This window comes from Salarias fasciatus, chromosome 6 (genome assembly GCF_902148845.1).
Source record: "Salarias fasciatus chromosome 6, fSalaFa1.1, whole genome shotgun sequence".
NCBI classification, from domain to species: domain Eukaryota; kingdom Metazoa; phylum Chordata; class Actinopteri; order Blenniiformes; family Blenniidae; genus Salarias; species Salarias fasciatus.
The window spans coordinates 31720301-31743890 of record NC_043750.1 but is presented as its reverse complement, the minus strand read 5'-3'; the positions used below and the strand labels follow the sequence as shown (position 1 = coordinate 31743890).

The 23590-nt window shown below is 42.7% G+C and overlaps 1 protein-coding gene across 3 annotated transcripts in view; it reads left to right on the top strand.

Moving 5' to 3' along the window:
* The window catches only part of sorcs1 (sortilin-related VPS10 domain containing receptor 1), a 188696-nt gene that overhangs the window by 78419 nt on the left and 86687 nt on the right, over positions 1 to 23590 (top strand). For all 3 annotated transcript variants that reach the window (XM_030092968.1, XM_030092969.1, XM_030092970.1), the window contains exon 2: positions 10856 to 10923. In XM_030092968.1, the coding sequence (XP_029948828.1) occupies positions 10856 to 10923 (68 nt within the window). The remainder of the gene's footprint in view (positions 1 to 10855; positions 10924 to 23590) is intronic.

The window sequence follows — 23590 nt, the reverse complement described above, 5'->3', positions numbered from 1 at the left end:
GGCTCCATCATTGGTTATGAGCGTCTCCTTTGTGGTGATTGGGTTAGTTCTTGACCTTGGCTTTGTGTGGTTTGGATTTGAATCCTGTTCCCCTCAGGAAGGACACCCAGTGCAAAGATGTCCACTTTTGTTGTGTCAGTTGCAATAATTTGCTGCACAAGTATAAAACTGAACAGACACTCAGTTACTTACTTGCTATTAGTGGCCATAGGTGTAGTGGATCTTCATTGTAGTCATATGACACTTGACAGCAGTGCAGAAATGCACTGTGCATGCCTTACGTAACAACTTCAAGCTCATCATAACAGATGGATGAAGCTTGACTTCTGACTTTCAGGGTTCGCCCAGGAGAAACAGGAACAGTGGCGTCGTCAGCAGCTGATGAAGCTCTGGATGATACTTAAATTTGTGGAACAAAAGTAGAAGAGTAAAGTTGATGCTGTGTAGGCAGCAGCTATTCTATAATCCTTTCCCTGCTTTGCATTAAAACTCCAGATTTTTCTTTACAACGCGGCTTGGGGACACATACGACTATCTCCGAGGCGAGGCGCAGCCTGCAGCAGTTCTCGCAAACTTCTCTGAGTTTGATATTCAATCCTGCAACTCCTGACTCCAGTTTGCATGTGTAACACATCAGAGTGTATTCAACCAAAGTGATATATGTGATTGAAATCTGTGTATTTCATTTGATGAATTGACCACAACAGGATGTTTTTTTCAAAGTGCACCTCATTGAGGGATTAATGCGGGTTTGAAGTTAAATAAGGTTGTTGTTGGAGTTTTCATGCAACGCAGCGAGGACATTATGCACTGGGATTGATGCTCTGTCTCTTATCAGCTGGATGAGTGTCCATGAATTTCTTTTTAATAATTGTGTCAGGCGTTATCTCCTCCCTTTATGACAAAGTGCAAAACAGTGATTGATTGTCTGAACAGACTCTTTTTCAGGCTTCGGAAGTTGTTAGCGAGCTCAGTCAAGTTGACTCCTACGAGAGGCCGTTTAGGCAGGTTTTTTTTTTTTTTTTTTTAATTCCGACACGCAAACGTCGTCCTCTCACTGTCATCTTTCCTCACTGCCGCACTCAGTTGCTGCCACTGTAGATGCAATAAATGACAATACAGAGAAGATATACACTCAGATCTAAAAGACAAATGTGTACAAAAGAGCCAAAATAATACAGTAACAATATGTCAAGATCTTAGATTTGTCACATCACTAAAAAGAAAGTCACTGAGAGAAGTGGGTGAAGATTAAATACACAAGACGAGATATGGGAAGCGTTTCAGTTTTATACAACTATGCATAAAACCAAATAGGAGGATACTATTGAGAAAAAGGACAGAAATATGAGCCAATGACAAAAACAAGTTCAGTCTTTTGACTATAAAGCAAGGTGGGAGCACCATCACATTGGAGGGCTGCTCTGCTTTTACCTGAGGTGCCACACATATCAAAAAAGGAATTAAAATGTTATGGTGATGCACATTAAGAAGTGAGTCCATCTTACCGTCTGTAAAACATGGCCGAGGGAGCATCATGTGGTCACATGTCAGGCCTCTGGTATTGGAGGCTTTGGTTCTATCAAAGAAACTAAATCTTCATCACAACAATGTATATATAGAAATGTTTTTTCCAGAGTCATGAATCTTGGTTTGAGGTGAACGTATTGCATCTTAGAGGTCATATCACAGGTTAAGCAGCAGAGAGAGAATCCCAATCCTGACAGGTTGCAATTGTCTAAGTGAAAGATACTGAGACTTTATAGCGTTAAATGTTAAAACCGGACAGTGACAAAATGTCTGGGTCGTCTCACTCTGGACAGATGCTGGTTGTGGGAGGATTTGGAACTCTGACCAATTCATTTGTCCAGACAGGTTGACGGGGAGGCGTTGACATGTCAGTGTTTTTTGATATTGTGGGTCTGCAGTGTTGACCCAAATGCTGTTGAATGAGCCACAAAGAAACCATCAGAAAAGGCTGCAAAAATGTCTAAACCTCAGAGATCCACAGCTTAGAAGAAATGATAGTTCTTCAGTCATCTTCCTTATTTCACATTTTTCTCCAATTAAACTTCCTCAAACTTCCTTCCTGTTTGATCTGGAAAAAAGCTCATAGGAAGAGGTGCAATAGATGGCTGTACTGTAGGTTTCTTATTCATTCTGGAACAATCATTGAACTCTAGCTAGTAGATTTTGTGTCACCATGAAGAAAATGCAGTTTTAGTTCAATTTCAGGTTAGAAGATGATTGGACTGAAAATAGGAACAATGAATTGAACTTCTGCAGCTCTCATTTATCTGTAATTTTATTGATGATGAGTTTTGAATGACTTTCCGCAAGTTGAGAATATCCATGTCTCCTTTTCAAGTGAGCGGTGATGAGTAACACATCCCCTTTTAGAGACGCCAGTCCCACACCAGTTTGAGTGAATTATAGGGCAAGCAGCTTCTTTGTAGAAGTTAAACTTCACAGCGGTGTAAAAATAGAAGTCATGAAATAAAGCCGACTGTCTGTCTGATAGGGGCTGAACTCTGAGACAATTATAGCAGATGTGAGGGAAGAGCTCGTCTTGATTGTCAGGCACAGATCTCACTAAAAGTGGTCATCAAAATTACAGCATCCATTTCACATAAAGTTTGATTTTTAAATTTTGTTTTAAGAAGAAGCTCATAAAAGAGACAAGTTTATGTTTGATAAACTCTGTTCTATAATTTAAATGTTAGCATTTTTAAGCTAACAACAGCTGAGATAAGCTACAAACATGAAGACAGCTCTTAGAAAGGGGAGCTAACGACTATTCAGACATACTGATGCTAATCAACATCTACTGTGGGTACAAGCTAAAGCTAATGTTCGAAGGCTAACGGGACATGTTTGATGTTTAAAATCCTCCTCAAGTAAACAAGAGCTCAATCACACAGTAACAGTAAGGTAATACTTGGCTAATGCTAACAGTGAGCAGGACAGAGACAGCAGCTCTGCAGCTCTATACCTGCAGCAACATCACAGTTTGTATTGTTTGAGACTGGTTTGGTCTCCAGACCACATTTTCAAGGCCTCCATCTTGACTTGGTCTCAGTCCCTGAAAGTCTTGGTCTTCACTCGATGTTGGGATGCTCTCGTCTCAGTCTAGACTTGTTCTCGGGTCAGATGGTCTTGACTACAACGCTATGTAACAGTAGAGGAAAGATCTGTTGTTGTAAATAGGTTAGTAAAGATGTCCTCCTCCAGTAAAGAGTTGAGTGAAATAGTACCTGCTTAGGCAACAGCAATAGCTGACGCTGTTACTAAAAGAAACAAGCCCTCTGTTCTTATCACAATATGATATTACAGTAAGAGACTGCAGCACTGCCTCATCCACAGCGCTGCAGAACAATGAATGTAGATGTAATTATTCAGCCAAGATGTCTGGCTGGACATGAAATTTCAAGTGTGCGTGCCGACTTGTATGTGAGGATGTTGGATGATCAAAATAGACTCACACGGAGGGCTGAATCTACATCTGCATGCGTTTCCGTCCACATGTTTGCACAACAGTTTGCCTCATGTGCATAATTCATGGCAGAAGGCTTCAGAACCGTCTCCAGTTGAGGAGGGCTTGTAGCTCCAACATGTTTTGTCACATCACCAACAAAAAAAAAAAAAAAACGGGGGGAAAAAAGTCATTATGTACAATCATTTCTCAGAGTACTTTTAATGCTCATTACCAGTAAGTATGCGGGTAATGTCTTCTTCGAGCCTTTCATGTCTTCAGATGCATTAAGAGCTGCCGCACTTGAAAGATCGGCGACTTAATTGCAATAATTTTCACACACAGAATCCATGCAGCAGCTTGGAAGGAAAATCTACAAGTAGTAAAGTGGGTTAACAACCAATTAGGAGGCTCCAGATCAAGAGAGACACAGCAGCGGTTGAATTCTGAGCCCGCGCCGTTTCCATACAGGCGGCAGGAGCAGTCGAAAACAAAGGTGATGGATGGATCAAAGAGGCGACACTCCGAAAGGTGCAGGTCGCCTCTCAAGCTCCTCACTTCTTCCATCTTCCAGAAGCTTCTCAGCAAACAGCACACGCACGGGAATAATCTGCTGCAAATGCATCAGGAAACCCAAAATGAGATGTTTCCTGTTAGAAGAAGAAAGAATCGTTTGACAGCAGAGCACAACTTTTCAAAAGCAGCCGAAGGAGGAAGGCTAAATGGGGTCAATGTAAACGGAGGAATGACGGTTCGATACCTACCAGTTGGTTCAAGCATTTTCTTTAAAGCTCTGGCTACTGTTTTATATTAAATCAGTGAAATAAGATGAGAAAAGGCAGACAGTTTCACACTTACACCTGTTAAGCTAACAAGTATTTTATATTATTGCCTTTTGTTTACAAGGACTTTGTCTTCAAAATGTTGCAGTGTAAATGGGAAACTTTCTGAAACGAAAACAGAAAAACGATGCGTTTGAGACAACATCTAAACCAGGTGATGTTCGAGCTGTCAGTCCCTTTCACCCCTGATTGGTTGAGGTGGAAAGGGGCGGGGCCTCACACCTTTACCTTTGTCTTCTTGCATGTTGGTGGAAATTCTCTCGACAGGTTTGCACATTGATTGATCCTCATCCGTTCTCATCTCAGTGAATTAGATTTTGACGTGTGACAAGTAGCTGGAAAACTGGCTGCGTTTGTTTTGTTTTGTGTTTTTCTTTTTTTTTTTTTCTATTAGCGATCGACACAGACAATAATTTCTCAGAAGAAAGACGTGACAGGCCGATCCACAGGAGAGAAGCGCTCCAGGCTCAGCCGTTCCCTCCCCCCCGAGAGTCTGACAGCTTTACCTGAAACTTATTTACATCACCGTACGTGTCGATTTCTCCGTTTTCATTACAGACGCTAAAGAAGCTGCAGAAATTGATTAAATGCACGCAGAGAAACCTCGAGAAAAAAGCGTCTTTTAAAAACATTTTCTCTCAGTAATGAAAAAGTGTTGAAAGATGTTGTCCCTTGGAGAAATCTGCCCTCACATGATTGAAAAAAATGAGATGTGGGAAAAACTAATAGTTTGGAATGGCCCAGCAGATCATGAACCCTGCTTTTAGAGCCTCCCAATGTGTGTTAATACTCTCACATTTCATATTTGTTTATTCTGCCTCCGTGTGCCCCAGGAAATGGTAATTATTGTTTGTATATGCATGTTGGGGGTATTTTGATCCTGGATGATATTTTCTCTCCTCCATCCAAGGACAATTACTAAACAGTATGAGAGATAACAGTATTTGCTAGCAGCAAAGGCATAGTTTTGATTAAAAAGGAATAATGGGGAGATATTTGAATCACCCAAAGCTTTGCACAGTTGTTACTGATCCCCACCTCCAGCTCAGGCTTCCCTCTGCATGACAAATATCTTTTTTTTTTTCCTTTACACATTTTGAAAACCCTCCTGAACAACCTCCAGAGACGAATTCTCTTTTTTGAATTCTGCTTTTTTTTCCCGTCAGACTGATCAAATGGGAGATAAATCACATTTTAATGGTCTGATTATGCTCAAACGTTGAAGCAGAAGGACCAAATTATTAGTCAAAAACTTCTTGTTTCAGATAATTTTTGGGACACAAACAGACTTAATAATAAAGTAAACAGTTTGAAAGCAGCAGGAATGGTGGATTAAACTGAGCGACCGTGTTTCCCAGAGCCCACCGGGATTCTCTCAGTAATTTACTGCCAATTAACCTGCAGGTGATTAATTCCCACAGATTTCTAATGAAATCAACATTACACCTCAATAAACTCTCATTTTCACCAAATCCCCTCAGCGCACTTACACTAATCTTTACTCATTTGTGGTGTAAAAAAAGGTAATTTTCAGGTTCCTGAAATCACAAAACACATTATCTTGATTTCCTGTGTTTTTGAAAAACAAGTGGTTGTTTTTATGTGGAAAATGCTGCAAAACTGCAAGTTTTTACACCATTTCCCAACGGTCCCCCTCAGCTAGAGGTCAAGATTTAACCTGATGTGCAATTGAGATAAATCTTCACATTTGCATGCTGACATGTGTTTGCTGCACAATATATCATAAATGTATCACATTAATATTAAGATGCACAGTATACATAATGCATAACACCAACTAAATGATAAATTACATTGCATTAATGCTCTGCAAATTGAGAATGACAGAATTTAAAACCTGAAAGAAAAGTCAAGAATAACTGATAAAAGTCCTGCAACGAACTGTTTATTTTTAATGGAATTTCAGCGGACATTATTAACCTGGTGACTACAGGATGGAAGTCAAAAACACAGAATTTAAGAAAATAATCAGTATAAATGAGGTTTGAAAAAAAGCGACTGTCTTTGTGTTTATCGTGAATAGTAGCTACAGTTGCAATTCTCAAAATCATTTCTTCATTTTGCCTGTGAGCCTGACGCCACTGCAGTGCTGCTCACTTAACCACCGAAACATGATTCCATCCATTTCAAGGACTTCATCATCAAAATCCATTGTATTTTTCATCAAAGTTGCTTTTTTCCCCCGTGTAGACAGAGTCGGAGTGTTTTCAAAAAGTTCCACCTTGGGAGCTGTTTTGAAAAAGCTGCGTTTCCAGTGTCTCGGAGCTCCGTTGTCACATAATCGGACACACAAAACTCGACTGAAGTTTTCCATTTTCACTTGAAGAATGTGTAAACGGAGCCCAACGCTCCTCAAAAAGCTGTGAAAATAAGAAAGAAGAGGTTCTGTATTTCATATTCATATATATACATATATATATATATATATATATATATATATATATGTGTGTGTGTGTGTGTGTGTGTGTGTGTGTGTGTGTGTGTGTGTTTTTGTTTTTCAATGTGGTTCAACTTACAGACTTCAGCTTTTCTGATGACGCAAGGTTGCCCCCTGCTCTCCCCCCCGATAAGAATGTTGCTCCTGTTTTCCTTGTTAACGTGACTCGGGGGAGCAGGGATGCCTGCTGATCCTCTGACACCCGTGGCAGCGGCGGGCTCCTGCGCGCACGTCCTTCCACTCAGGGCTTGTTTCCACATCTCTGCGGTGTCGTCTCGTCTTCGGCTGGATACGGATCCACAGATTCGAAGTTTTAAGCTTCTGTTAATGGCGGCGTCCCTGCGCTCTCCGTGATGCCTTCATGCTCCTCTGCACATCTCCAGACGCTTCCTGCCCAGTGCCGATGGGCTGGCGGGGAGCGGCGCTCATCATAGCATCTACAGTAGGACTGGGTCCACAGGCCTAATTGGCCTGGCCAGTGATGGAGCATATGTACTTTCCGGTGGGAGGCCATCTGACAGGGCCGCCCGCCGACCGCTGCCCGCAAAAACCACATATGTAGCGGACAGAAGGGCCGTGTGCTCACTGCCCCGCAACCACTGACGCCACGGCGCAGGGCCTCTACTGCCGACTTCAGCCCAACCTCTGCGCGCACACACACACACACACTAACAACTTCTCCACATGCCATATGGGATGAGTCAGAGCTTCACTACCCCCCCCCCCCCCCCCCCCCCCCACACACACACACACACACATTCACCCACAGACACACAGCAAAGAGAAGAACACATTACAAACATAATTGCTCCATTACCCTTACAGCCAACCTTCCCTCTGCCCCCCCCCACCCACCCACACACACACACACACACACACACACACGCATTGTATTATCATACATTTGAGGACCATGCCTCCTGATCTGTGACTTTTTCTTCAATGAGAACCAGTTTTTGCAACAACAGATCTCTGTTAAGTGTGGAAAAAAGTAGATGTACATACAGTTTGGTGTCTATGTGTGTGTATATTAGAGATGCGCGGATTGCGGTTGCACCCGCGGAGCCCGCGGATAACTGCGGATCGGGCGGATGACGTATCGAAAAATTAAGATTTCAATTACATTCGGGCGGGTTGCGGTTGAAGCACTCAAATAAAAAAAGCAACATTTTAATAGCCAAAACACTATTCTGCGGATGGCGGGCGGGTTCGGTTTTGAAAATTGACAAAAAATCTTTGGTGCGGGCGGATAGCGGGCGGATGGAGATTTTAAGAAGCGGTTGCGGATGGAAAAATGAGCCATCCTCGCATCTCTAGTGTATATACACATTCTATGTAAGTGTTCTGACCCCTCAGTATATTGTGTTTTCATGTTTTTGGGGCCAGTGCATTGACTTACATCCATTACCTGCAGAATTAACTATTTTCAACCAAACTGTTGTTCATGAATAATCAATTAAGATTAATAATATTGATGATTAACTAAAAAAAATGTTGCACAGTGCAACTAAAATACACACACACACCTGTTTTCGTGCAATTTTCAGAGCTCACCTCAGTGTGAGTGTGTCAACAGATGTTGGTACTGAAACAAACACACACAAAAGTATCAACAGCAAATTCCTCACTTTAGTCTCACCTTAAACCATGAAATATGCCAGAAAAACATTCTTGTAACAGGAAGTGTTTGTTTTTTTTTTTTTTTACCTACATATCCTAAAAGGTTAACACATTCTAATTCTGTCAATCACACTGACTTAGATTTATTTTCTGCAGACTTTAACCTCAGCCATCTAAACCGTTTGCCTGAGCTCAAAGTTTACTCTCACCTCAATTTGACCTTTCAGCATGTGTTCACCTGGAATGGTAATGATGCTCCTGAGAGAGACGAAAAGCTCTGAAAATGAGTGTTCCAACAGTTTTATGTCTCTGAAACAGTGGGGATTACATGTCCACAAGCACACGCAGAACGCAGAGAGAAACCTGTGTGAGAGCAGACATAAAGACCGAAATGGATGGAGTATAAAGGAAGGAGAGAAGCTGTGTGGCTGGAGTGTGAATTCAGCCTCCAGCTGGGCGCCTAAATGGACTTGGTCAGTCATTAGCATGCAAAGGTCCAGTCCGGACATTTAAGGTTATTCATTCCCAAGACTAATTCTCCCCACACTGAACATGCGGCGCCACTTCCTGCACCGCTTTTAATCAGCGCCCTTTTAACTGCTCTCCGTTGTCCTGGTGCTTGTTTTCCCTCAACACATCCTGAAGCCTTTCTCCAACCTGCAGGATCGGACCGCCACACGTTTCAGAGTGGGTTCAGGCGGCGGAGGGGGGGGGGGGGGGGGGGGGGGGGGGGTGCGCAGATGTTGGCGCATACTTAATGAGCCTGATCACAGGCGCCCCGACCTCGCGATGTAATTCAACTACCCAAGGTGCATCTGTTTGGCTTGTGTGCGCAGAAACCCCACGCTGGTGAAGCTGTTTCACAAAGTCACACACAAGTCGTTGGAGTGGCTCAATAACAGGCGGCGGGGGTTTCAAAGGCGGCGGGGCCAGCGGGGACCGCGGGGTGTCGGCCGTGCGCAGCGTGTCGTGACTTAAAGACAACAAACACGAGCCCGCACACAGTGGCTTGTTTACTTTACTCTGGTGTGCATCCCTCACCTTGTCCATACAGCTGTCTCTCTCTCTCACACACACACAGCTAAGTTAGAGGTAGGGATGCAGTCAAGAGGCATCGCCCACGCCGCTCCTCCTGACTGCTGCGCCCTCGGTTATCAGAAACACATGCAGGTCATCAGACAGGTGCTGGAAAAAGAAGTCCCCGAGGAGCTACATATAGACTTATCAAAATGAATCATAACTCGTGAGCTGGAGAAGCAAGGACACTCAACAACTGGTGAAAAGAAGAACATATTAGAGTGAAACTGCAGCGATCCCTGAGCGCAGCTTCTCGCCTCTTCTGCTACTTTAGAGTTTCATCCATTTCAAATACACCTCCAGTCACAAAGTAAATAGATTGTGAGTTTCCGTGCTTCTTTACTTCTTTCACGCTCCGAGCGAAATGTGAGTTTCTGCCTGTGTTTTTCCCCGAAGACTCGAGCTGACCCACTTTCCCCCCTCAGCCCGTGCACCTTGAGGGTGTTGCAGGAATAAGCAGTATTTACAGAGCAGCGCTTGGAATCAATCCGGCATGATTAAGTAATGAGTTTAAAACAATTAAGACGGGATGACACGAAGCGACTGCACAGGTTGGAGGAGTCTGTCTGCCGCAGCTCTCAGAGTGAGCAGGGAGAAAGTAAATCTCTGGTGCTTAAATGAATTGAGTTTCATTGGAACAAAATACACATCTCCTCGTCTTACACAAAGACTCCTGTAACCAGATTGAAGTGCCTCTTCATAAAAGAGAATTTCTGGTAAATTGCTTTAGAGCTTCTTCAGCGTTTCTTGAGGTTGTGTTTCACAGTGGAAGGAAACACAGAGGTGGGGTGGACATTTAAGGCTGCTTGTATTTGATCAAATTTCCCAAAAAAAACAAAGTGAATTTGGTTATTTCCAGTAAAGCATATCTTTATTCATCTATCTTCACAGTTTTTTTTTGTCCAGCTCAGGGTGGCATGGTGGCGCGGTGGGTCTGGAGTCCAGGCATGGTGCCTATGGTGTCCAAAACAAGATTCAGATTAATTTGAGACTGTAAGGGTGTTTAAGTGTGTCTCTCTCTTCATTGCCTTGTGTTAAATAGAATAGAATAAAATAGCAATATTCTAATAAACAGATGGGAAAATTACTCAGCTTAATGGCAATCAGCTGTTTCCCAGTGTAAACAAGCCAACCACTCCTCGGTATGAATGGAACCTCTTGCAGAAAGTCGACGCTTCCTTGCCAAGGAGGAGAGCGCTCAACGGTGGCTAAAAAACTCAAGAGCAGCAAAAAAAGAGGGAATGATAACAGTATCTTGTGGTATACTGAGCTGATCATTTTTCTAGCTAATATGTAAAAGTGCAAAATACACTCCAGTCATTAGATGCATGCATTGTTTTGCATGGGATACACAATGACCTCTGCGCTTGCCTTGTGTCTTCGCAGGTGATCCTGATGCTGACCAAACTGTTTGACTTCAACCTCAACAGTGTGACTGAGAGTTCATTGTGGAGGTAAGCTCATCACGCAGCACGAGCGCACCGCGTTTCCAGAAGGGCCTCCAGCAGATCCGAGTCCGACACAATAAATTGGTCAGACGGGATCGTCGGACTCGGTTCTGCATGTTTCTGATGTTTTCGAAAAGCTTGGAGCTCTCCTGATTGAAATAAAGTCCGGCGCTTCTTTCAAGGATCTCTTAATGTCAATTAATAAAAAAAAACTTAAGAAGAAGAGCGGCCGTCAAAGGAGGATGACGAGCCTCGGGAGCAGTGTCCTCGCTTGGTTTGGATGTCTATGGGCGCCAGAAGTCCCTCACATGAAAGTCGCTAATCAACAGCAGTGAAGCTGGCGAGTGTTATCCAGCAAATTACCTTGACCAACCTCGTTAGCAGCGTAGCCTCACTCCGAGCGCCGCTCTCCTCTCTGACTGGATTCTGATGAAATGTTGGTCGACGCCTTTTAGGAGAGAAAATGACTACATTAGTGTGTCAAACAAAGAAAGTTTTCAAGTCAGAATATGTGCAGAAGTAAGGGTTTGATAGAACTGTAAGAGACTGAGCTTTTTATAAGAACGTATTCGGAGGCAAATGGAGGGCGACTTGAAAGTGGCGGCCCTGCTGTATGCAGATGATGCCATTCTGTCACTTGTGGCATTTGAAATCCTAAAGCGACAAAATGGATGGAAACAGATGGGGAGCGGCACAATGCGGCTCACCTCACATCGAAAAGTCCTCTGGTTTGATACCTCTCTTGAAAGTCCTTCAGTGTAGGGTTTGCATGTTCATCCTGTACACCAGTGTTTTTTTTTTCCCCAGTTACTTTGGATTCCTGGTGCTAAAAGTCTAAAAGTCAGCTTATTAGTAAATTAAGCATATTAATATGGCAAACAGAGAAAAGTTCTTCACTGAGTTTTTCATAATATTTCACACTGCGTATGTTACAGCCATGTTCTAGATTAAACCTATGAGCAGTCTTACTTGCCAACTGCTTTATTCAAACCTGCTGAAGTTATGTTGTTTTCCCGTGGACAAACGAGAGGCCGTACGAAATGATGCCTGTCTGTTAGTCTAACTATAGCCGCGTGGGTTTGAACGCCTCACTTCATGTGGTGTCGGTGAAGTGTTGATATGAGCCGCCACTCACGATGAAAGTGGCTTGTTTAAGTGGCAAAAGGTTTATTTTTTCCTTCCAGAGGAAACGTAAAGGCAGGTGATTAAAATAAAGTTAAGAGTTATCTCACATAAAAGAGAAGAAGCAGAGTTAGTAACTTTCTACCTTCAAAGTTAAAAACTTTATTAATCAAATTAGACCATTCTGTGCATTTTTTTTAAACATCCATTATTTTTTGAAAAAAATCATGACTTTAATGTAAAACTAGCATTAGAAGGAATGTGTCCCTGCTTCAAATGATTCAAAGCACATCTTTTTAATGATTCCCAGTGAAATGATCAAGCTAGATTTAAAGTGAAAATGGAAAACTTTAGTTGTGTTTCAAGTGTCTGGTTATAAAGCGGTTATAAACAACTCCCAAGGTGAGGGTTTTGGAAAATACTCTGACTCCGTGGAAACAGATGCGCTTTGTGCGTCTGGCGTTCAAACTACTTTCAGCATTCTGCTGCCACTTCCATTGAAACAGACATTTTCAAAACATTGTCGTGTAAACACATAACCTTCCATAAGCCAAAACTATGTGGCTCCATATATGTCATAAGTGTCCATATTTGGTAACGTGCGCATTTCTTTGAGTTTTCTTCTCGGGGAAAAAATGCTAAACGATAAAAATGATTGTTCATTATGAGTGAGATCTGTGAAATTTTTGTGGAATTTCCCACAACTGCTTAATGTCACATTCAACTTCAGCAAATAATCTGACTCGTCCCAGTTAGTTCAACTTTTATTTCTAGAAAAAAAAAAAGAACTATGAGAAAAGTTGAGCTTGAAATCAACTTCATTTTTAGACACACCACTCAGTAAATCTATCCTGTGCACTTTTTTCTGACAACTCTCAACAATTAGTAGTTAATATTTAAAGAGCCTAAAGTCCATATCAAGGACTTTTGAAATAAGAAGAGCAAAAATGTGTGATTCTCGTCTTTTTTTTTTTTTTTTTTTTTTGTCACTTTCCAGTGTATTTGACTGTACGAGGGGGGACCCAAAAGAAACCGGACTGTGGTTATAAAAAAAAAAAAAAAACAAGAACGTTTTCAGACTTTTGGCCATTATATGTCGCTATAGCATAGTCTTAAGCATAACTGTGAACCGACCCTCCACCTCCGGCACAGAGGAAAATGTCTGCAAAATCGAAGCTGTGGTCATGGCAGATCAACGCACGACCATCGCATTTGACAGGGATCTCCTGGAGCTCCTGCCAGAGGATTCTTCGTGAGGATTTGGGCTTGAGGCGGGTCGCTGCCAAAATGGTCCCACGCCTCTAAACCACGGAGCAGAAACAGGCTCACGTGGACATGTGCCAGGAGCTGAACAGGCAGCTGGAGGACGATGGAGGGCTGTTTGGGAAGATCATCACCGGGGACGAGACTTGGTGCTATGGTTATGATCCGGAGACCAAGCAGCAGTCCACCCAATGGCGCCATCAGGGATCACCACGGCCGAAGAAAGCGCGTCAGGTCAGATCAGCGATTAAGATCACGCTGATCTGCTTTTTCGACATCAAAGGGATGGTCCACAGCGAGTTTGTGCCGCCGGGGCAAACTGTCAACCAGGACTTTTACCTGGAAGTGCTGCGGCGGCTCCGGGAGGCGGTCAGGCTGAAGCGGCCGGCGCTGTGGGAGAGTGGGGATTGGTGGCTCCATCATGACAACGCGCCAGCGCACAGGGCTCTGCGCGTAAAACTGTTCCTGGTTAAAAACGGCATGGCCCTGCTGCCCCATCCGACGTATTCCCCCGATTTAGCCTCGTGCGACTTCTTTCTCTTCCCGAGAATGAAAAAGGAACTGAAGGGGCGGAGATTTGATGATGTGGAAGAGGTGCGAAAAAAAATCGAAGGAAGCTCTTAAAGGGATCATTACGCAGGAGTATTGCGACTGTTTTGAGCAATGGAAATCCCGGCTCCAGTGCTGTATTCAAGCCGAAGGAGAGGACTTTGAAGGTGACAGTTTTGATTAAATGTGAAAATAAAAAAATAAAAAGTTATAACCACTGTCCGGTTTCTTTTGGGTCCCCCCTCATATATGTACATTTAGTGAACTTTAATGCTGATAAAACATTTAATCACTCAGAAAACTTTCAACCCACACGGCTTTCAGTCATTTACAGATTATAATAAGATAGACTTTCGCTTTTTCTGCCACCAAATCACTTCTGCACTCTTCCTGAATGTGATGCACTGACAAATGCCAAATAAATCCCTTTAATGCACAGGGATAACATTGCATTTGTATTCTACTAGTTTTTTTTTTTTCTTTTCATTCATTCTACATTTGTTTGTCTCTCTCTGTGAGTTTGATCAAAATCATCTTGTTGCATTGCTGAGAAAAATGCTGTGTAAATAAAGTTTGTCTCATTGTGAGAGGAGATGGACTTCAGGCTGTGTGACCCTCAGATGGATAAAGAGGGAATAAAAGATGAATGGAGGGGCATGCTTTGCTCCTAATGCATCAGAGTTATTTCATTTACTGCCACTTTCATCAAACAGGGAGGAGGAAACAACCGAAGAGCTCGATTTATAGCAGAGGCTCTCCACTGCAGTGGAGTGAATGATCTCTACCGCTATTGGTCAGATTTTATACTGGAACTATTCCTAATGTAAAAAGAGTTTTTTTATATGTGGGAGAAATTGCAGGTGTTTAAACAAGTTACTGTTATGACTGATTTTATATTTTATATTACCAATCGGACACAAAGTGTTTTTACCTTGTCACTGTGCAGTGCTTTGTGATTTTATCTGTGAAAAGCCCTTCATAAATAAACTTTACTTACTTCGTACTTCTCTGTAAATATAATGTAACATGTGGCTCAAATCTCTTGTAGTTTTAAAGTGAGCAACCAAGCATGACATGAGAGTTAATTTCAGATTACAGCAGTCAGTTTTAGTGTAACATCATTTTTGTGCCTGGACTTTAAAGGAGCAAAGTGTGAGATTTAAGTCGTGCCATGTTTGTGCACTGGGTGGCAGTAGTGAGTTCCTCAACACTAATAACATAAGTAGTTGCCAATGAAATCATTATCAATGAGAAAAAAAATGAAAATAATATAAATATCATGTTATGATTACGAAAAGGCTTTTCTCTTTCTTGTGCAGTTTTCTTATGATTGAATTCTTTTCACATGAAATTGTTTTGTCGTGTTTTTTGTCGATCGTCACCTGATCATAATGGTTAAGTCCAAAACTGATGGAAAAGGTTTGTGTATCCTGGTAGGATCTCACTTCACTTCAACTTGTATGACAGAATTATGTTTTACTTTATTTGTTAGGATAAATATGGACAGATTTTAATCACTAAGTTGCGTAAACATAAATACATCTGGATACTTGCAGTTTGTTACATGTTATGCTGCTGTAGCAAGATCTGATAGTCTTACAACCACAAAGTATGAATTTATTTGACACACTGTTTACAGACTTTGCATTAACAGTGTCTGCATTATCAGTGATTGTATTTCCTTTTTTCATATTTTGTTACATTATTGGAAATGTATTATATTACTGATTTTATTACATTTAAAAGAGATAACTGTGGCTAGTTTGCAAGCTTCATTAGGTTTTCCTTTAATATTTTTGTCCCTACTTTTCCTTTTGTTCTTTTTCTGCTGCTTTCAGACAGACCTGGATGAGCGTTGCATCACTTTGTGCACAGTTTCTGTCACTCGGTAAACTCATTTCACTCAATTTGTCCTCAAATAAACAGAAAGCAGTGTTTTGTTACCTGCTTGCCTGGATCTTCATATCATCCCTGACAGGTTATCTTTAATATTGACAGCTGCACAATTAGCTGAAGTGGAGGAGCGTATTTCAGCTCATCATCTGTCCTGTGGAAAAAAACAAAAAACGCCTCACGGACCAAACAACAACAGCAAGATTTCCACTGAAGCCGCCTCAAGGATCAGACTCTGCGATAAATGTTCCGTTATATGAGTGCTCCCACTCCACGGAGGAGCAAGTGTGTCTGGGATGATGCCGCCACATTACCCTGGTAATGGTGCGTCTACTGCGGACGCCGAGCTAACGTTATGACAAATCTGAAGCTCTGAGAAAACAAGAGGCTCTCGTAATGGCCGGATGATTAAAGGTGCGTTTGGGGAAGCCCGACAGATTGACAGGAAAGACAGATGAGTGAACAGATGATGCACATTTTGAGAGAGCGGGGAGCATAATGAGGGTGCAGAACATTAGTGGACGATTTACAACCGGGAAGATAGACTGAGGGCCAAAGCGGCAGATAAATGCGTTTAAGATCGCCGCCCGCTCTGCCACAGATCCAGCGCTCCTCGGGGAGCCTGAAGCCAAACCAGGCGTCTCTGCCTGCCGCGGCCCCCAAACAGCAGCATGAGGTAACAGCTTGAAACATTTATACCCATCATGTGTTGTGATGGCAAAGGCAGGAGTCTGTCAAGCCTTCTGTCACTAACGACAGACACACAAACACACACCCGCGTGCGCACGCACACACACACAGCACCTCGCTTTGATTTAACTAGCTTTATTTATTTCTTCTGCTTTTGTTTTTTCGCTGTCTTCGTTCACAGAGTTTCAGCCATGTTATAGCTTCAGAGGACGAAAAGAAGAAGAAAAAAAACAAAAAACGATCCGAGCCGGTCTGAGTCTTCAGGGTTTAGTTCCAGGTGCTCCTCTTAGAGTTACTGAAAAAAACTTCCCCGAGTGATTGCTGCCTGTGATTTTCCAATGCGGCCTGAAGTCCACACAGTATTTTTCTAATCAGGCTGACAACATAACGCAAACGAATAACAGTAAATGCACTACACCTCCAGTCCACTGGGAGCGATAAAAAGACGAGCAACAAAAACGCCTTCAAAGAGAAAGGGAAGTACATTTCCTGATTTGACTGTAAATATATGGAGATTTCCAGCACGGAGATGAGTTCTCATAACTAGATAAATTGAAAAAACACAGAAATGTTTCAATCATCCATTTCATCAAAGCACAAGCAAAGTTTTGTTTTTAAATAAGGAGGCTGAAATAGAATAGTTCCAGGTACTTGGTACTTACAACTAAAGGATTTTTTTTGTTTTGTTTTGTTTTCTGGGAGGAGGAGCCTAATTATTCCTAAATTAAACCCTTAAAACAACACAAAAGGTCCAATTTTTCAGCAAAACTCCGGTTTCACTGTGATTAGCATTAGCATGCTTGAATATCAGCGAGCTTTCCTTTCTAAGAGCTGTCTTCATCTTCTGCCTGCTGGTAGAAATGGTATAAATCCTTATTTACTGTCACACAGTCCAATATTATAAAAAGTGGAACAAAACAAAGTTAAATTTGTATGATAACAAGGAAAAATCGGAACTTTTCCTCAAAACTCTTCAGTTTTCCGCATCATTCAGACGCCAGCTGCACTTATAAAGGAGCATGAGCTCCGATTTAGACGCCCTTGAAATCAAACACACACATTTTAGGTTTAATTTGTTCCCTTGCGAGAAAATGTTGTGCATATCTGCATGAATATAAAAAGATTTAGAGAGAAAAAAAAAAAGACTCTCCGTGATGTGAGGATGCTTCTCTCTGCCAAGTTTAATCATTTAAAGCTCCTTTGTCTCAAACATCCCCTCATGTGGTGTAGCTTTAAGAGTGGAAGTTCTCCGTCCTGACGGGCAGGAGAATGATGGAGAGGGGCTGCGGATGGAGAGAGAGAGTGACAGAGGAAGGGGGGAGGGTATGAATTAGTCTGCCACTCCGAAGATATACTGTGTGAGCGAGCCGGGGGTTTCATAAATTCACTGGCCCGCCATTTGTCCGGCGTCTGGAGCGCCGCTGCCGGTGTTTTTTGCCCGCTAATGCAGCCGCTGACCTCACGCTAACCGTCCCGAGATGCACGCCGCGCTCATCCTCCAAACCACGATTAATCAAACTCCCCGCGGAGAGTGTAAAGGCTGTCTAGTAGCTGCCTATCAATGCACAGTGTCGACTCCGGAAATTATAATTGAAACTCCATCTAATGGGGCTTTTAATATGCCGCTATGGACATAATTCTAATCTATTTCGGAGGAAGTACAAAATAAAAAAAAGGGTGGAGGCTTTTTCCTTGAGAGAGTGTGTGTGTGAGTGTGTGTTGCCAGATTTAATGGGGTGTAGCTCAGTCGTCCTCACATATTCCACAATCCGTTTTCCTCAGTGAGCCGTGTCGCTGTAATAAGACCGATACCATGCTCGTGTCCTTATAGGGTTCAATAAACTCTTCCTATAGGCACAAATCAGAGCTGAGACAGCTGGAGGGGTGAGGGTGAGGGTGGGAGACCGGACCCTCCAATGTGTCGTTAGAGTAAAACTAGAAGAAACTATTAAAGAGAAGGATTCAGGCTCGTTCTGTCCAGAGTGTTTTGGTGGGTTGGTTGGTCCATGTTCTGCCTGTGGATCAGTGGAAGTGTGTCAGAGCAGAGGAAATGATCCACTTTACTCCTCAAACCAGAGGCGTTTGCGACTTTTTCCTTTTCCCTCTACTCTGTCAAAAGAGTCAGACATAAAAACTTGGTAGCTGGATTCAGCTGTGAGACATGGAGGGTGAATCTTCAGATCAGGTTGGACTGATTCAAAAAGTCATTCTGGTCTTGATTTCAGGCAGTTCAAGACTGGTTTAAGACTGGCCGTGGTCTGGGCTCTGGCTGATTTGAATCTGATTTAGAGATGTGATATTTCCATGTCAGTTTTAAGATACTAGACTGGTTTATGACGAGCTTCTGACTCGTCTTTGAGGTTTGTTCTGGTTTTAGTGATGTCCGAGCCACCTCAGCTGGTTCCTCTCAATGTGGAGGAGTAGCGGCTCTACTCCGAGCTCCTCCCTGGTGACTGAGCTCCTCACCCTATCTCTAAGGGAGCGCCCAGCCACCCTACGGAGGAAGCTCATTTCGGCCGCTTGTATCCGGGATCTTGTCCTTTCGGTCATGACCCAAAGCTCATGACCATAGGTGAGGGTGGGAACGTAGATTGACCGGTAAATCGAGAGCTTCGCCTTTCGGCTCAGCTCCTTCTTCACCACGACGGACCGATACAACGACTGCATCACTGCAGCCACTGCACCGATCTGCCTGTCAATCTCACGCTCCATCCGTCCCCCACTTGTGAACAAGACCCCAAGATACTTGAACTCCTCCACTTGGGCTAGGGTCTCTCCACCAACCTGGAGGGGGCAAGCCACCTTCCTCCGGTCGAGGACCATGGCCTCGGATTTGGAGGTGCTGATCCTCATCCCTGCCGCTTCACACTCGGCTGTGAACCGCCCCAGTGCATGCTGTAGGTCCGGGTTCGATGAAGCCAACAGGACAACATCATCTGCAAAAAGCAGAGATGAAATCCTGTGGTTCCCGAACTGGACCCCCCTCCGGCCCCTGGCTGCACCTAGAAATTCTGTCCATGAAGATTATGAACAGAACCGGTGACAAAGGGCAGCCCTGCCGGAGTCCAACATGCACCGGGAACAGGTCCGACTTACTGCCGGCAATGCGGACCAGACTCCTACTCGGTCATACAAAGACCGGACGGCCCTTAACAAGGGGCCCCGGACTCCGTATTCCCGGAGCACCCCCCACAAGACACCACGAGGGACACGGTCGAATGCCTTCTCCAAATCCACAAAACACATGTGGACTGGTTGGGCAAACTCCCACGAACCCTCGAGCACCCTATGGAGGGTATAGAGCTGGTCCACTGTTCCATGACCAGGACGAAAACCGCATTGTTCCTCCTGGATCCGAGGTTCGACTATCGGTCGGATCCTCCTCAACTTTTTTTTTTTTCTTTTTTCTGGACATCCAGACCAGTTTTATGCTGATTTATGGCTCGCTTTAGACTCTTTAGAATTATTTCCTTTTGAGCTGTGAACTAATTTCCCATTTGATTCATTCCAGAAATGCCTTTTTTCCAATTTCATACTAACTACTGAGCTTTCAGGCTACTTTTATCGTGATTGCAGACTAGCTTTGAACTGCTTGTGTATTCGCTTTTAGGATTCAATTCAGACTAACTCCAGACCTCTTTCAGGTGAGCTTTGCAGGGGTTTCATACTAACACTGTACTTATAGTAGCATTATACTGCTTCAGTGCAAAACAAGGCCTAGCATTATGCTCATTGTGGATTGCGACAAACTTCTTTGTGTGGAATAGAAATCGTGTGAAAGCAGCAGCCTAACCCTAACCCTTTTTATGCAAGTAGAGCCTAATTGCTGATACTTCTTCGAAAGTGGTTGTGACTTTATTTGTCCTGAATAGAAAGTATCTCGGGGCTTAAAGAGTTTTAAGTTTCACTGATCGGTGCTGCCTTAATAATGTGTTTTCTGTACAGAAGTTTGATCATTTCACAGATTTTATTTATTTATTTATTTATTTATTATTACTATTATTATTATTTATTTATTTTTATTATTATTTTTTATTTTTTTTGCATCACTAACTCAGAAAAGACATAAAGCTCTCGTAACCTTCCAGATTATGCATGGCAGGAATAGCGGTTATCTTCAGACATTCAGCAGAACATCATCAATACAGCTCTGAGAAGGCGTCCTGTTTGTTGCACCCTCCATCTATGAAGTGGGAGTTGTGCCCATCCAGCATGTGGACGGTGTGAGCTCACCTTGCAGCTCCCTGCAGAGCCGACATGCTCTCAGCAGATGAACTCAGCGTGCAGCGCAGTCGGAGCTGCGTTTTACAGCCGCGTGCAGGATGCTGCGAGGAAACTCCCTGAACCAGAAAAACAACAAACACAGGTATCTTAAATCAGAGTGGAACCGCCATGAAGTTCAAGGAAATAATTCAAACGCTTGCCAAGTAATCATTTTTTATGTTTTGAATGAAACTCACAGTAACATGCTGTTATGGTGCATATTGAAGTCTTAAATTCTGAAATACACACATTAGTCTTCACAGTTGCTTTCAGCATTTCTGCTTTATGACCATCTAATCACAGACAAGATTCACTGCCTGGCATAAAGAACGAACAAACTCTGTTCACATCAAAAGCACGCAACTTTTCCCATATTACACAATATATATATTAAAAGTTCTATAATTATAATTTTAATCATCTCAGAACCTTCTTCATTAAACACTTTTTTTATCCTTTAACAGAACTAACAAATATTTTCTACTTCTGAGCTCACGTGGCTGAAACTTTTGATTGTTTTTTTGAAAATATTTTATCATATCGGCAATGGAGAGAAATTGTAATTACAAAATAATATTGGCACAAATCTATCCATTTTCAGTAATTAATGTATATTTATATGTCGGTATAAACTCCTGGTATAAGAACAATCTGGAGCACACACACACACACACACACACACACACACACACACACACACACACACACACACACACACACACTCACACACACACACAATATTTCATATTACTGAAATCAAATGTGTGATTTTGAATCAGATGCCTCCTCAGTGTGTCCTGCTCGTAGGAAAGTTGCTTTTCTTTCTTTTTTTTTTTATCGACAAAATTAAGTTTTCAGAGGCGATCACATTAACAACTGGCAAATATTTTTAATTAAGAGCATCTACTTACAATGCTCAAGGCAAATGAGGCTGCTCTCTCATAGAAGTGTGATCACAGCCGTAAAAATGAAGCTGAATCATGCTGACACGTTCAAAATAATCAGTATCATTGAGGGTCCCTGAGAAAGGCCCCTAAACCCCTGAATGGTACTCAGGCTGCTTCTTCCACTTGATGATATTCACTGGATAATAAATTAGAAAGACATTGAAGGATCTTAATCATCTTGTCTGAATATTGATTCCTATTTATCCCTCCTTTATCATCATTTCTGGTAACGTTGAGAAGACTGCGCCCTCCCTCAATTTGTTGGGGTCGAACCCGGCTGACGGCCTCTCGGCAGCGTCCCGCCGCCGTTTCACTCACAGTCCTTGAGAAACAATCAGTTTCCATTTAAAGCGTCTTTCATCTGAGCGGGGCCCGCTGAGGTCGGCCATGTTTCACTGCCTCCCGTTCAAAGCGGCGGTGACACCGGGAAGACGTCACCGCGCCCTGAATCAAACGCCCGTGGGGCGGGAGCCCATCAATACCCCGATGATATCAGTGTGTGACGCTCTGATGAACGCCGCCGGACTCCGGGCTCGGCTGAATCTCGAAGGGTTACCCACATCCACCGTTTTCCATGAATATTTTTCCTGTGTTTTCATGGCTGCTTTGTAACTTAAAAGTGGAGCTCCTCTGAACCTCTTAAACAAGGTCTTCGTGTCTGGATTTAACGCACAACTGAAGGCAGCGCACAAAAAAGGAAAACATCAGTCGATGTGAGTGATTGCTTCATTTGAAGTCACACGATGCGTTTCGGCTGCGTCTTGGCTGAATTTTTAACATCGGCGTGCTTTGGGCTTTTTTTCCTCTATCTTCATGAGAGATTAGAATAGCTCCTCGATGGAGCGTCAGGCCCATCCCAATAAATGAAGCCTGACAGTTTAGATAAGTTCTTCAAACTTTGAAAGACGGCCGCAATGCTGAAACACAAATTTTGCATGAGCACTTCGACCGGAGTGAGAATATTTCAATCGACAATGGCCTCAAACTGTTGAAATCTCTTCTGTCGCCACACAAATATGCGAGGCTCCTGTTGCAGGATGAAAGTGAAAGACTTGAATCCAGAGGGAGGCAGGAAGTGGACCAGAATACTGAGCCGAGGTGTTCCAGCAGGTTCTGCATCACACCCTCATTCAGCATTTCTCTTTATCAGATCCTGTTCCTGAACTTCAATTTCAAATCAAACGCTTTATTTCTCGACTTGTTTCACAATTGGAAATTAAAGCATTTGTAGTTATAACACATTGAGTATGTAGATAAGCTGCTTCCATGTTCTTTTTTGCGATTGTAAAATACGTTTCTGGCTTTGTCAGTTTTTTTTTAACCTCACATTTTTCTTTTTTGACTCCAAAAGCCGACACTTCACAGTTATCCTTGATGAGATGAAAAAAGATGTTTGATGTCTTTGAGAAGTGACTCAATTTTACAGAATCCTACAATTTCTCAGTGAGAATATGGTTTTTCTCTCACATGTTCTTACACTGGTTCACTGCATTCCATCATGGTGAGATAAATTCAAACTGGTCCTCCTGAGCTCAGTTAGCAGCAGCTTCTCCTCATCTGATGAGTTTGTTTTTACACGTTTTTACAAGTTTGTTTTTACGTTTTACCGTTCTTTAGCAATCAGCAGCAGAGCGAAGGCTGGTTTCACCAGAAACACCTTTCTCTGACCAAAACACAGAGAAAACACACTTTTTTTCTGAAAAACATATATGAAGTATAACAGTGATTCTAATGGCATTTTTTTTTTTTTTTTTTTTTTTTTTTTTTTTTGCTTTGGGAACCTCAAACACCTGTGGTTTCTTTCTATAAAACACTGAAAATGACACTGTGATGGCAAAATAATCCATTATTAACAGATCTACATGACAAAAATGACACAGCCCGACAGCCAGCGATCTTCAAAGTGCTGACTGGAAAAATAGGTTTACCAATATAGAGTTCGAGGC